The 14,058-nt window shown below is 38.7% G+C and overlaps 1 protein-coding gene across 5 annotated transcripts in view; it reads right to left on the reverse strand.

Annotated features, from left to right (window-relative positions):
- The window catches only part of grip1 (glutamate receptor interacting protein 1), a 116,987-nt gene that overhangs the window by 8,454 nt on the left and 94,475 nt on the right, over window positions 1–14,058 (reverse strand). For all 5 annotated transcript variants that reach the window (XM_041780337.1, XM_041780336.1, XM_041780339.1 and 2 more), the window contains 8 exons: window positions 12,957–13,037; window positions 11,575–11,644; window positions 8,585–8,730; window positions 7,691–7,835; window positions 3,648–3,787; window positions 3,359–3,562; window positions 3,115–3,268; window positions 1,445–1,556 (listed from right to left, as the gene is read on the reverse strand). In XM_041780337.1, coding sequence (XP_041636271.1) covers window positions 1,445–1,556; window positions 3,115–3,268; window positions 3,359–3,562; window positions 3,648–3,787; window positions 7,691–7,835; window positions 8,585–8,730; window positions 11,575–11,644; window positions 12,957–13,037 — 1,052 coding nt within the window. The remainder of the gene's footprint in view (window positions 1–1,444; window positions 1,557–3,114; window positions 3,269–3,358; window positions 3,563–3,647; window positions 3,788–7,690; window positions 7,836–8,584; window positions 8,731–11,574; window positions 11,645–12,956; window positions 13,038–14,058) is intronic.

The raw sequence follows: 14,058 nt of genomic DNA on the forward strand, positions 1-14,058 counted from the left end.
TTACCAAAACGCTCTGGATAAATTCAGATTTTTGACTGATCACCTGAGTAAATACAAAATGCCGTTTTTAAATGGAATTGAGGAATTTATTCCCACTCTTCTTTGCAGAATTGACTTAATTCAGCCACAGTGGGCCAGCCATAGTATATTGTGTTATTTCCTTTCCCTTTGGATGTAAATTTGAAGTATTTATAAATTCAATTATTGAAAAAAATGCAACGCATGGGTCATTCATAATCAAGACTGCCACCTTGTATTGAACACCTGTTGCAAATTCAGGTGTCTTGTGGCAAGGATGGAGCAAAGAGACAGACGCAGAGCCAAAGTTGTTGAAAGTCAGCACACCAACCTGGGGTCTGGGACCAAATAGACAAATGCGAGACAACTCCCTCATGATGCCGTTTTTTTGCCCAGTCTCTCTCTGATTGTTGAATCATGAACTCTGACCTTAACCGAGTCAGTGAGACCTGCAGGTCTTCAGATGTTCTGGGCTCTTTTGGGACCTCCTGGATGAGTCTTCCATGTGCTCTTGGAGTCATTTTGGTTGGCTGGCCACTCCTGGGAAGGTCCACCACTGTCCCAAGTTTTCCCCATTTGTGGGTAATGGCTCTCACCTTGGTCAAGTGAGGCCTGCAGGTGTTAAGGTGTTGTTCTGGATTGTTTTGGGACCTCCTGGATGAATCATCCATGTGCTCTTGGATTCATTTTTGTTGGCCAGCCACTCCTGGGTAGGTTAACCACTGTTTCAAGTTTTCCCCATTTGTGGCTAATGGCTCTCGTGGTTGGCTGCAGTCCCAACGCCTTAGAAATGTTTTTGTAACTCTTTCCAGCCTGATTTATTTAGATGGCGCCATGATGTGTCGGAGATCTTTTAGACTTCTTTACTTTGTCAGACAGGATCTATTTAAGGGTTTCTGGATCCAACAGGTCTGGTAGTAATCAGGTCTGGGTGTGGATAGGGGAACAGAACACAGCTTTCCAAAAAATGTGGTTGATCAGAGTTAAGTCATGATTTCAGAAGGGAGGGTAATGACGTTTGCACATAGGGCCAGGAGGGTCTGGACGGCTTTCTTCTCTTAATAAATGAAACCATAATTCTAAAATTGACTTTTGTATTTACTCAGGTTATCTTTGTCTAATAATACAATTTGTCTGATGACATTTAAGTGTGAAAGAAGTGGAAGAAACAAGACGATTTTGTTGCAAAAGAGAGGGGGATGCAATGTTCCTCTGACTTTTTGGACGTTAACCCCCATTTGACCAGCATAACAACTATTTTTAACTCCAGATGCAGAAACTAAAAAAATGAAAGACATAAAAAAGAACGATTTATACGGCTCATATTTATTGCCCAGCCCTAGTTTATACTTTAACTTCTAGAACTGCTCCTATGATAAATGCACCTGCTGATACTGATCCAGTAATCCGCGTTAGTCAAACCCACCTCGAGCTCCCTCAGGATGCCGCTCTGTCCACACGTCTCCAGATCCTCCAGAGCCTGAGACCAGAAATTCTCCTCCTGGTCTGGTTCTGTCCCATCATGCCCCACGGTGAACCTGCAGGAGAGGGGAAAATCAAACGTCAGCCAATCAGAGCGCAGAACAGCCTCACGGACTCACACAGAGACGAGGGTTTAGTGACGATCATGCTGGTGTGGTCAGGCTGTGTTAACTCCGACAGGTGAGGGAGGGGGGCGGGTGCAGAGACGACACACACATCCACCAGGTGTGTGTTTGTATCAGTTAGACGGGGGTCAAAGGTCACCAGGTGAGGGTTACAGAGAACTGTGTTTGGGGGGTCAAAGGTCAGTGTGGTACCTGCTGTCAGAGATTAGACCGCTGGGAAGATTACAGGCTCTGTAGACAGAGACACACTGCTGTTATTGCTGTTAGCTCGATGCTACAGACTACCATTCACTTCTATGGGGAATGCTAACATGCTAAGGCCATTTAAGGGCAGTTTAAGGAAAAATCTACCTGGTTAAATTTACATGAATAAAAAAGGCATGGTTCTGTTATCCAGGGTTATTATACACTACAGAAACTCCTCTTACCAAGTGGATAACTTACATTTTAATATGTACATGATGCATGTTCAATTAGCTGCTAATTTTTTACTTTTTATAAGCAATTCAAGCCTTATTTTTGGCTTTTTATATCTTAAATATGATTTTAATCTGAATTTGTCAGATGACTATGGCTTTTATAAAGTGTGATAAGATATTTTTTCCCAGAAATTAGCCAAATACACTTGTTAAGAGTTGAGTTTTTGCAGTTTATCAAGAATAATTAACCTTTGGATTTCCATTTTTAACTTTAAAGCAGAAGTTTTCCTTCCATATTTCTTCTGAAAATTCAAATTAAGCTCATACGTCTGAAAGTTTAATTGATTGTACACTCTCACCATAGATATTTCTCTATAAATGTGTGTTTACAAACTCCAAAAGAGGTCTGGTGGTGTGGGTTTGTATACAGAAAATAACTGGGGCAATTGTTTGGACGTGCATTGCCGGTGTGTTTCGAGGTTTAATCTACCCAAAGATCCTCAGTTTCTTTCAAAATAAAAGCAGGCCTGTTTCCAAACAACGATAGAAAATATGATCAGAAATTTAATTGTTTGACAGTTGTTTTATTTTAGAACTTACTGATATCTCCTTACTTCTCCTCTTACTTCTATGTGCTTTCTGTGTTTGCACACTGCCCTGCAGTATCATGTCCTTATATGGGCATATGCTTGTAAGGAAAAACATGAATGAGCTTCCAGCCAATGAGAACCTGGCATTCATTAATGCAACCTCATTAACAACCTCATCAGGATTCAGCAGCTAGGATTCTCATTGACAAAAAGTCTAAAAATCATTTTTATATTTACTGCAGAATCTTAACAATCACTGTTTTGCTTCTGCTAAAAGTTTGCCTTAAAAAGATGTATTTTAAAGAAATTCAGTGTTAAAATATATTTTTCACTGTATCATTTTTAAACACATGGTAATGAAAGATTAATAAATAAAAATAAACATTAACTTGGAATTCTTAGATGTGTAATTTATCTGAAACTTTAACAAATATTTAAAGAAGTTGACCCCTTAATTGTTTAATTTTCTCTCTCTCTTACCCTCCAAGCGGTGGGCGGTCCCAGTCGTCGTCACTCAGACCAAGATCTGACAGCGGATTGGCTCTCTGACGAGTGGAGGAAGATGATTGGCTGTTGGTTGTCTTGGCGTTACGCCACTCGTGGAAGCTGTACGGAGACGACTGAAACGGTGGAGCTGAACACAGACACAGATGTGTATAATTATTTATCTAACTTTATCTTCACAGGTCGTTGATCTGTAGGAGCTGATTGGTCAGGTGTTTACCCGGCGTGGTGAAGCTGCTGTCCATGTTCGATCCGTCCCACGACTCCACAGCGCTGTCCACTGACGGCAGGGTGCTGAAAACTCTCTGACTGGATAGAGGGGCGACCATGACGACAGGCTCCTCCTCCCCGTCCTGGTTCTCCTGGCCAAGTCCCGCCCCTGGGACCAGGCCTGGGCCAATCACAGAGGACTTGGGGCTTGACACTAAAGACAAAATTAATTCAGTTAATTTTGAACAGTTGGTACATTAAGCACAGTGTGCTTGTAGGAGTTTAAAGTGTCTTCTTACAGTCTCCCTGCTTCTTGATCTTCAGCGTCACCGTCTCTCCGGCCTGTTGCAGCAGACTGATGGCTTCACTCAGAGGTTTCCCCTTCAGACTGCTGCTGTTGATCGCCAAAATACGATCGCCAACGTGGATCGCTCCGGTTCTACGGTCAAGACAAAAATACATCAACACAAACAGATGAACTATATTGTATTTGCATGTTACTGCTTCTGCAGAAAAATTTAAATAAAGCTTTTTAATTGTATCTAAACAAAAAAACAAGCCCAGTTTGTTTAACTTTTTCTACCCTTGCTCATCTATGCTGCAGTTTGTTTTGTTTTCCTCTAGAGAAAGGTGTTCAAACGGAGCCCCGACAGGGACATGGGGGAAAAAAAATTAAAAATGGGAGAAAAAAAAAATAAAAAATTTTGTCGTTTTTGCAAACAGTTTGCAAGATCTTACAAACTATTAAAAAAAAATCCCCATCATCATATTAAAAAAAAATAAATCTTTTTTTTCCTTTATCATTTTTGTTTTTTTCCCCATGTCCCTTCTGGGGCGTATGCTCGCTTTAACTTTGGTGCAAACATTTTTAAGGATAGTGGTTTAAAAAAAACCTCACAGCAAACCTGGTTTATATCAAACACCAGTGGTTCCTGACCTTTCCTTTTTCCTTTGAGTCTCCCTCCTCATCTCTAAGCAAATCTGAGCCCCCCCAGGACCAACATGAAAAAACATAGTGATACATTGTGGTCAAATTATCTCCAATTTTAATCATTTTCTGTTGAAATTGAAACAAAACAGCCTTTAACATAAACGTTCTATGATGAGTTTAACAACCTCTAAGCAGAGAAAAGCCTTGTGCCCCCCTGAAATCCCTAAGAGGCCCCAAACCTCAGGTTGGGAACCAAGGTCATAAATTACATGTGTGCCTCTAGTAAAAAAACAAAAAGCAAAAAAAAAAAGCAAAAACCAAAACAAAAAAAAACACCAAACATAAATCAATATAAAACCTTGACTGGAAAAAAATATACATATATATATAAAATCATATTCAAAATTCATGATAAAAAGTTTGTTATTAAAATATGAATTATTGTTTTACTGACAGCAGAGGGCGATGTTATCCACATGTAGCCTTCTTGACTGTCTAAATGATATTAACTGCTGGATGGCACAAAACTTTCTACAACTCAATAATTCCAAATCCGAAATCATTCTTTTCAATATTCCGACTCTCCCAATACAATCACAAACAGCCTTGGTCCTTTGTCCACAAACATTAAATCAACAGCTCGAAATCTAGGAGTAGAATTTGACTCCAACCTCACCTTCACAACGCACATCAATAAAGTTATACAGTCATGCTTTTTTCATTTACGCACAATTGCCAAAATAAAACCAATTCTCCACCAGACAGATTTGGAAAAGGTAATCCACGCTCTCATTTTTTCCCGTCTGGACTATTGCAACTCTCTCCTGTCAGGTCTCTGCCAAAAGTCTCTCTCTCGCCTTCAACTGGTTCAAAATGCAGCAGCTAGGCTTCTCACTGGTTTTAACAGACGACATCACATCACCCCGATTTTAGCATCTTTACACTGGCTACCCATTACTTTTAGAATTGATTTTAAGATTTTACTTATTACTTTTAAAGCACTGAAGGGTCTGGCTCCAGAATATATTACAGAACTTTTATTCCCCTATGTCCCAGCCCGCAGCCTCAGATCCTCGGGTGGGAACCTCCTGGTCGTTCCAAAGTCGAGACTCAAATCTAAGGGTGACATGGCCTTCTCCATCAGAGCCCCTCGACTTTGGAACGACATGCCCGAGGAGATAAGGCATGCAGAATCATTGACATCTTTTAAATCACTTCTTAAAACTCATTTTTATAGAGTGGCTTTTATGTGATGTCGTCTCATCTTCGTCTCATCTTCTTATTTAATTTTGATAATTTTTATCCTCTCACAGATTCTTACATATTCTAGTTTAATTTCCTCTTAATCTCTCCTTTACTGCTTCCCCTTATGTTTACCTCTGTTATAATACTTATCAATTTTACTGCTTTTACAGTTTTAGAGCTTGTTTCACCCTGTTTTAATATCTGTTTTGCCCTCTCATTTATATTTTACTTTTTCTCTTTTAATTTCTTATGTCTTTAATTTTGGTCCTCTCGGTCTCAGCCTGTGTAGCTGGGTTCCTGCTTTGCCTGGGTTCCTATCATTTTATGCTTTGCCTGGGTTCCTATCATTTTATGGTACTGATGTCTGTGTCTTGCCTGCATCCTGATGTTCATGATGTCTTAGCTGTGCAGTTCATGACTGCACTCTGATTGACGTCTGTGATGTCTTAGTTTGCATGGCATCACAGGTCATCTAGGTTTGGTTCTATATTGTCGCTCTTTATCGATGTAGATGAATTATTATCTGTCTAGATGTCACGTTCTGTTTCTGTCTTTTGTCTGGGTTGTTGCTTTGTTTTTGTACTTGCTTCTGCACTTGTCAAAGCACTTTGTAAACCCATGTTTTTAAAAGTGCTATACAAATAAAGTTATTATTATTATTATTACTATTTCTTTTCCTCAACCATTTCAATTCTTTTTACATTAAACCTTTATTTAGAATGTTTTTATATAACTCGAACCAATGATTCTGGGTTTATGATATAATTTATCAGTGTTTTCTATATTTTTTAATTTCTTTGGATGAAGAAATCACTTTGAAAATAATCCATAAATTAATATTAACTATACAAAAATGCAAACATTTTATTTATCTTATTTTCCACAATGAAAATAAGTATTTATTCTAGTTGTGGCGTTGTGTAGTTAATGATAAAACACAGAAAATGACTCTTTTAAAGAATAGGCTGTCTGCAGTCACATGATCCTGAAGAAGTGCGAAGGAAAGACGGGGGGCAGGAAGTGTAGAACAGCGGTTAAGAACCAGTGGAAATGTAGGAAAGTCAGTGATTTTTTTTCCCAAGGTTTAACAGATTTATCCAGCACTGAGGCGATAAATATCACATTACTCAGTCTTGCTGCAGACTTCCTAGAGTGCAGTGTTGTTTATCCAGATGAAAGAAGGTATTTGCACCCCTTTAAAAGTTTGTTATCCTCTTAATGTCACACCCTTGCTTTTAATAGAAACGCTGATACACTTTTAACCAAATGAACCTTAATGTTTAAGAGACTGAGGGATGATGTAGTGTTCACAGGTTAGAGCCAAAGAAACGGTTCTTAAATGTGAACCAGTCAAGCTAGTTCCTGTTTGAGTGCCAGTCTCCTTTCTTTTCCTTTTTTTTCCATTATTTAATCCACATTTAAAAAGCCAAACTGGTACCAAAAGAGGATTTCCCGTCACAGCGAGAGAGACTGGACAGACATCAGCTGAGGAAATAAGGGTAAGAGCAGAGTTTAATGAGCTAGACCAGGAGAGAACTGGACTGAACCAAACCGGACCACTTTGTGGAAATGGACTGTAGATGATTCTGTTACTCTGCTTGTCCAGGCTTTAAATGAAGGCACCTTTAACGACTTTCTATGTGGAATCATTTCTTGCCTCCATGTGAGGTTCTCTGCTGTGGAATGATGACCTGTTATAAGAAAATTTGGTCTAAACAGCGTGAATTATCTCTGATGTCCAAAGAGTAGCATAAGCTTCAAACCACTACTTAGTTCATGTTTTTCTAATTAATTCATAACATGCATCTTTATGTGAATCAACTTTTTACTTCCATTACATTGGGGTTAGGGGTCAAAGGTCATGTCGACAGGTATGGGGATCGTAGTGGAGAGGTAACCGACTTTCGTCCCTTAATTTCTGGCTGCCCTATGTGTGTCCTCCTTGGGCTTCCATACATAACAAGCTAGTTGGATGTTGATAGTTTCTTCAGAAAGCAGAAAAGAAGAAGTGAGCCCATCTCAGTAAAAAAACACGTAAACTCCTTCATGTTTCCTCCTATTTCATTAGTCATCCTTTCACTCCAGTACTAGTACTCGTTCTCCTTCCTGTTCAATGCTTCTAAGATTTCCTGAATTATTTAACAGTTTACTTCTGTGTGCGTTTACCTCTCGGCCAGCCCGCCCTTGCTCAGCGAGGAGATGATGATGGGGTCGAACGGCTCCTCGGTGCCTGAGATGGTGATTCCCAGCGGGCCTCCGTACCGCTGCAGCTCTACCGTGTAGATGATGCTGCCAGACACTTCCTGTTCGTCTGAAATCGATCAATAAAGGTTCATTCAAACACGACGTCAACACTCAATGACTGCTGGAAACACACGGCATGATGGGATGAACCAAAGACACTCCATCTGTAGAGATACTGCTGATATAAAGAGCAAGATTTTAGAGAAATTCTGCAGAAAGCTCATCAATAATTAAATCGACTCTCCTGATGGTGCGATTAAAGACATAAAATCTTGTGTTTGAATATTCAACACATCATATATCTTCAGTTAGGACCTGGAATAAAAGATAAAGAAGATATACAGCATGCTGGACTAAAGTTTTCCTAAACTTTGTGTAAATTATTCAAAAAAGACGAGCAGCAGATTGTAGAAAATATAGATTTTAACAGCAGACGTCCTTGAGATGACTGAAAACATTCAAAGCATCACTCACGTTGAACAACTACATCGACAAGACGATGTTTGAGCTGCAAGATAAGGTGCTTCTTTCTCTTTTCAAAGGTTTATAGAGCCACGTTTGTTTACATTTCTGTTCCCGAGGGTAAGGTTAGGACGCTTTATGAATCTTTATAACAGTCTGACAGCATAATTGACAATTTAAACAGTGTGGGGTTTCAGCAGCTTCAATCAAAACAATAACACAACAATATAACAACAACTTTCCCATATTTCTGCTCTTTTACGATAATCCCTTCATCCTGAGTTGTTTTCTTGCTCAGATGTGTCGTTACATCTTTAAAAGACGGACTAAATGTGCAGTTTAAAGGGGTTCTACCTGAATTATCCTCGTCTTTCCGTATCTTCAGTTTGACGAGCTCCTCACACTGCTGCAGGATCTGAACGGCCTCCTCCATCGAGCAGTTCTCCACCCGGATGTTGTCTATGGCGAGCAGCTTGTCACCGAGCTCCAACGTCCCCGTCCTTAAAAAAATAAAAAATAAAAAAAAAATAAACATCATCACAGACTTTTACCAGCCTGGTCGACTTTCTTTACAGTAAAATATAACATTCAGGAACAGATGCTGCCGTTTAAAATCACATTTTCTGCTTCACACTCCAGAAGACATGACCTATAAAACAGACTCACTCATAGAGATAGACCAGACCGCTCCGTTAGCCTAATTAACCAACCAGCTGAATGAGCTATAACAGCTGACACTTCCCTGTGTATATTAACCAGACATATTCACTCAAACATCACACTATGTTTCCATCTGGTGGTGCTTACGTCAGATATTTACATCCTTCTACTCCCTGATATTTACTTCAGGGTTTAAGTTAATCTAAAACAAGGGAATTATTTGCAAACTAAAGCAACAATACGCCACTTTTCCACCTTACTATGGTGTTTTTTAGTCAATCTAACAGTACAGTCATTTCCAGTAGAGAGAATGGCGTCTGTTCCTTTTCCACAGAGTGACCCGGTCGCCTGCTTTCAGCACTGTGTAACTCTGAGTCACAGTTCTCTGAAGTGCGTAAAGCTAATAATAACAACTTTATTTATCTAACATCTTTACAAACAGATGTTTACAAAGTGTTTTAACAGACATAGCGAGGGCAAGAACCCAGGGGTTAACAAAATAAACAACTATAGCAATAGAAAAATTGAAAATTAAAAGCTATTAGTCCAAAATTAAATCTTAACATAAAGGAAAGTTTATGTTAAGATAAATGTGGGATCAAAAATATAATTTTCAATGGTTTTCTATGGGACATTTTTGGTCCTTAGGAACAAATGTGTCGGTTTTTGTGAAGCTTAGCCATTTTAGGCTAATTTAAGGAACAGAAGATATTTTTAAAGAAATTATAAAAATGAGTATCTCCTGGCAAATCTGTTCTGTATTTATTTAGCTCAGCCAAAATGGCTTAAAAACATTTTTAAAAAATGAATGGCACAAAAATGTCCCTTGGATCTCTTAAGGGTTGAGGAGTACTTTAAAAGATGTTAATGAATTAAGTCTATTGTTATTCCACTCAGCAGTTAAATACATGCTTGTAGCTGATGTTTGCTACTTCTGAGGTCTGTGCCTTTAAAATGCAGTGACTTCAGCAATATCTTCAACCCTTTCTGCTTTCACATCCTGAGGCTTTTTAAAAACAGGGTGGAGATGAGGAGATGGAGAAAAGCCCGGAGGATCTCGCTGCTCTGCAGCCCCAAACGTTTCTTCTTCGTGTGTTTTGATTCACGTCTTCTTCGTTGGTTGTTTGATAGCGGTTAGCAAACGTTTAACACAAACATTTAACATTACTGTCACCTGGGTTGGCGATCAATACTGTCAATTGTTTTCTTTTTCCCCCTTTTAAATAGTTCAGATGTATTTGTTGCACTGAACCGTGACCCAAACCAGGGGCGTAGCCAGGGATTTGGGCCCCCAGAAAGAATATATATCAAAGGGACCCTTAACCGGCTGGCCAAGCAACAAATGTTGCATCATTTCTACAAATATCTATGCATTTTAATTAATTTTGAGCCACAATTTCCCGATTTATGAGCAATATTTTTACAATGGTTAGATTAAATTTACTTGCGTTATTTCGCAGCATTGGACTATACCATGTGGACATTTCTGAGGGAGAAGCAGGGGCTCCCACCCTTTTTTCACTCTATTTGATACAAATTTCAGTCTGTTGACTAGGGCTGGGTAATTAATCGAAAATTAAATCAAATCATAATATAGCCTGCTGCAACTGGCAAATCGCAGAAGTTGCAATATTTCTTTAACCTGAAATTTGAGTCAAAATGCCAATTTAAAACTTTTTTTGCAGCAAAGATGTTATGCATTACATATGTGCAATCATTCAAGACCCATTTTTTTTACTATAAATAGTCTACAAAAATCGTACTTTCTTCATTTTTGTAGATTTATTCTGGTTAAATAAGAGGATGCCATTAAAATTACCATCCCTTTAATACAGTAATTCATATCCAATTTGCAACGAGTCCAAATCATCAAAATTAGATATTTTTTCAAAATTGTTCAGCCCTAGTTTTATCCAATATTGTGTTGGTTATGATATATAATGATTTGTTGCTTGTGTTCATTGCATTGCATTCATTGAAAATACATAAGTTGGGGAACTAATGAGGAATAATCGCATGTCAAATCACAATCACAATATTAGGGAAAAAAAATCCCCCCCTTGTGCTACGCTCATGCTCCAAACTGTAATAGATGCATTCAAATACTGTTACACCCCTGATAAATACACAGGTCATCATCACATCACTTGAACAGCGGATTTGAAATCTCCATTAAAAAAATTATTTTAACTGGACTAAAGACAAACTGCATGTTAGCATAGTTAGCATCTATGAGACCGGGGTCACAGCCCTGTGTGCGTTTACCAGAACACAGCTGCTCTCAGAGACTTCTGATGGTCGGAAACACAGCTTTCAGCCTGTAAAAATGACGCTGACATGACTTTTATTTCTATAACTGGGATAAATCAGTCCTGGCTGTCACATTTCATCCACATGTGAGGGAAAGGTGTGGAGCTGTCATCACGATGACAATGTGAGAGTTATTTTTCTGAGTTTTCCCTCGATGATTCATTCAGGGTGGAAGCTTTGATTGAAACTGTGAAACTCAAACCATATTTTTCTTTCATTATGAGGGTACTAAAGAGCTGCAGAGGTTATCATGTCTGTCATTCTTTCATTAGGCTGCAGGGTTGAGCTGTAAACTCAGCTGGAGAATGGCGGATGAAGATCTTTAATGTGAGACTGTAGCTACTGTACCTGAGTTTGACTTATTTGAGTGTTACCTGTGAGCCACGCTGCCTTTCTTGATGTCCGAGATGATCAGAGGATCTCCTGGCTTCCTGTTGGACGGAGCTGCAGATGCACGGAGAGACAAACAGACGAGGTTTCATACAGCAGAAGGAAAAGTTCACACGCTGAATTATTCAGTCTGTTGGCTCCACAAGAAACAGAGTAAATGATTAAATGTTAAGAAGACAAATTAAATCAAAGCAGCTGATGTAATATTGAGCTGACAAACACGAGTCAGAGCGAGGAGCGCCACAAAAACATGCAAACAAAGCCCGACATGTCAGAACCTAAACCCCTGCTGGGATCGCTCATTTAGCACCAAAGTGGACAAAAGGGTTAGCTTCTATTTTTAGCCGTGCCGCTAACACTGCTAAAAATACCCCGTCTTACACGAGCTCATTTTCTGTTTGAGGAAATCAGGCGTGTCAACACTCAGAGCTGTCTGTTTCTACATTAATGTTTTGACAATAACCTTCATTGTCTGGGCTTTATTTTCTTCTATGAATCTTCTAGATCAGTGATCATCAACTGGTGGCCCGAGGGCCACATCAGGCCCCCCACAGCTTTTTATATGGCCCCAAGGAGTGTTATAAATTCAGAGAATATGAGGAGAAAAAATATGTTCTGCTATTTACTTTATTAAAATACAAAAAAAGCTGTAAAAACAGCCAAAAATCAAATGAGATTAGAACAATTTTCTCACATATACATAAAAATAAATATGAATACATATAAGTATTTACAAATCAGCCATTTTTGGCTATAGCTACCAATTTTTTCTTCTAATTTTTTGGTAATTTTTTTTCTTCTTTTTCATAATTCTTTGTCAATTATAACCTCATTTATTGGTCATTTTTGACATCATTTTCTCTTCTTTTTTTTTTTTTTAACATTTTTTATTCTTTTTTAAATCTTTTTGGTCATTTTTATCACCATTTTTTTCTTTTTTTTAATTATTATTTTGTGTATTTTTTATTTTTTTATTTATTTTTGAGAGCGCAAAAGAATGCATAAGAATCAGCCTAAAAGATCTGTTTTCTGCAAAGATTTCTCACCAATCAAAACACGGTAACTTAGCATCAAACGTGGTAATGATCAGCAAATCCGCCCCAGAAAAATGTGGCAAAAATATCTCAGATGCCTCCTTGTGGCAGGCTGCAGTATAGGTGATCTCAAAGCCAAAGGCTGAATTTACAAGAAAATAGAAATATTTTGACAACAATTTTTTAATTAGCCTAAAATGTCTGTATCCATTCCTCTGGAAGTCCGGCCCCCAAAGTGTCTGCTAAGAATAAAGCTGGCCCTTGTACAAATATAGTTGATGACCCCTGTTCTAGATAAATGAATCATTAGTTTTAATTTTGATGTGACTCACAGCTGATGGTGATGCCCAGCTCCACTCCTGGCTTCTTTGGGAGCTTGACGTGGAACGTTCCTGAACTCGGGATGACCGACTCTGAAAACAAACAGAAAGAGACGGTCAGCAGCAGCTTTATTTGTTTATTTCTGCTAAAATATTCATTTAGACTCTCTTCGAATTACTATCACAGCTGAAAACTGGCTAAAAAAACCCACAAAAGTGGAGATAAATCAGAGCAACACCCAGAAAAAAACAACTTAAGGGATGTGAGATGGACAAACATGAACACTTTCATTTTAGGATTTTATTCTAAGTGTTTAATAATTTTCTCTGTCAAAGTGGAGAAATTATCCAACTTAGTGGCATGTTTGTTGAAGTGTTCAAGGATTTAAGGATTTGTGAAGGCTTATAGTCACTTCAGAGTGTATTAGAACACTGAAGGGAACTAATTAGGTACTCAGGTCCCAATAAAGGCGAGCAAAAATAACCCCAGTTCCAAAAAAGTTGGGGCGCTGCGTAAAATGTAAATAAATGTAGGGATGGGGAAACAAAAGGCTGAAAAAGTAAGTGCTGCTAATCCAAAACAGCCGGAGGAGCATTTTGCAACTAAAAGATCAGTAACATGACTGGGTATAAAAGGAGCATTTTAGAGAGGCAGAGCCTCTCAGAAGTTAAGCTGGGCAGAGATTCATGTGTGAACAGGATCCAGAAACACAACCATCTTCTCTGGACTAAGGCTCATTTAAATGGACTGAGGCAACATGGAAAACTGTTCTGTGGTCACAGGAATCCAAATTAGAAATTCATTTAATTCTATCTTTGTTTGTTGTTTTTATGGGGGGCTTCAGACAGGAAATATGGGGGGAGAGAGTAGGGCGAAGGCATGAACAAACAGTGCAGAGGACAGGAGTAGATCCTGTGACCAGTGCATCAAGGACTATTGCCTCTGATTAACCCACTGATCTACACTGGCACCCATAATGTTATATTCTTTTTGGAAACCATACATGCATCCGCAAATGAGAGTTTAAGGTGGACCATGCAAAAAAGAAGCCACATGTAAACAGAATCCAGAAACACCGCTGTCTTCTCTGGACCAAAGCTCATTTAAGATGGA

Source organism: Cheilinus undulatus, linkage group 23 (assembly GCF_018320785.1).
Source record: "Cheilinus undulatus linkage group 23, ASM1832078v1, whole genome shotgun sequence".
Lineage (NCBI taxonomy): Eukaryota > Metazoa > Chordata > Actinopteri > Labriformes > Labridae > Cheilinus > Cheilinus undulatus.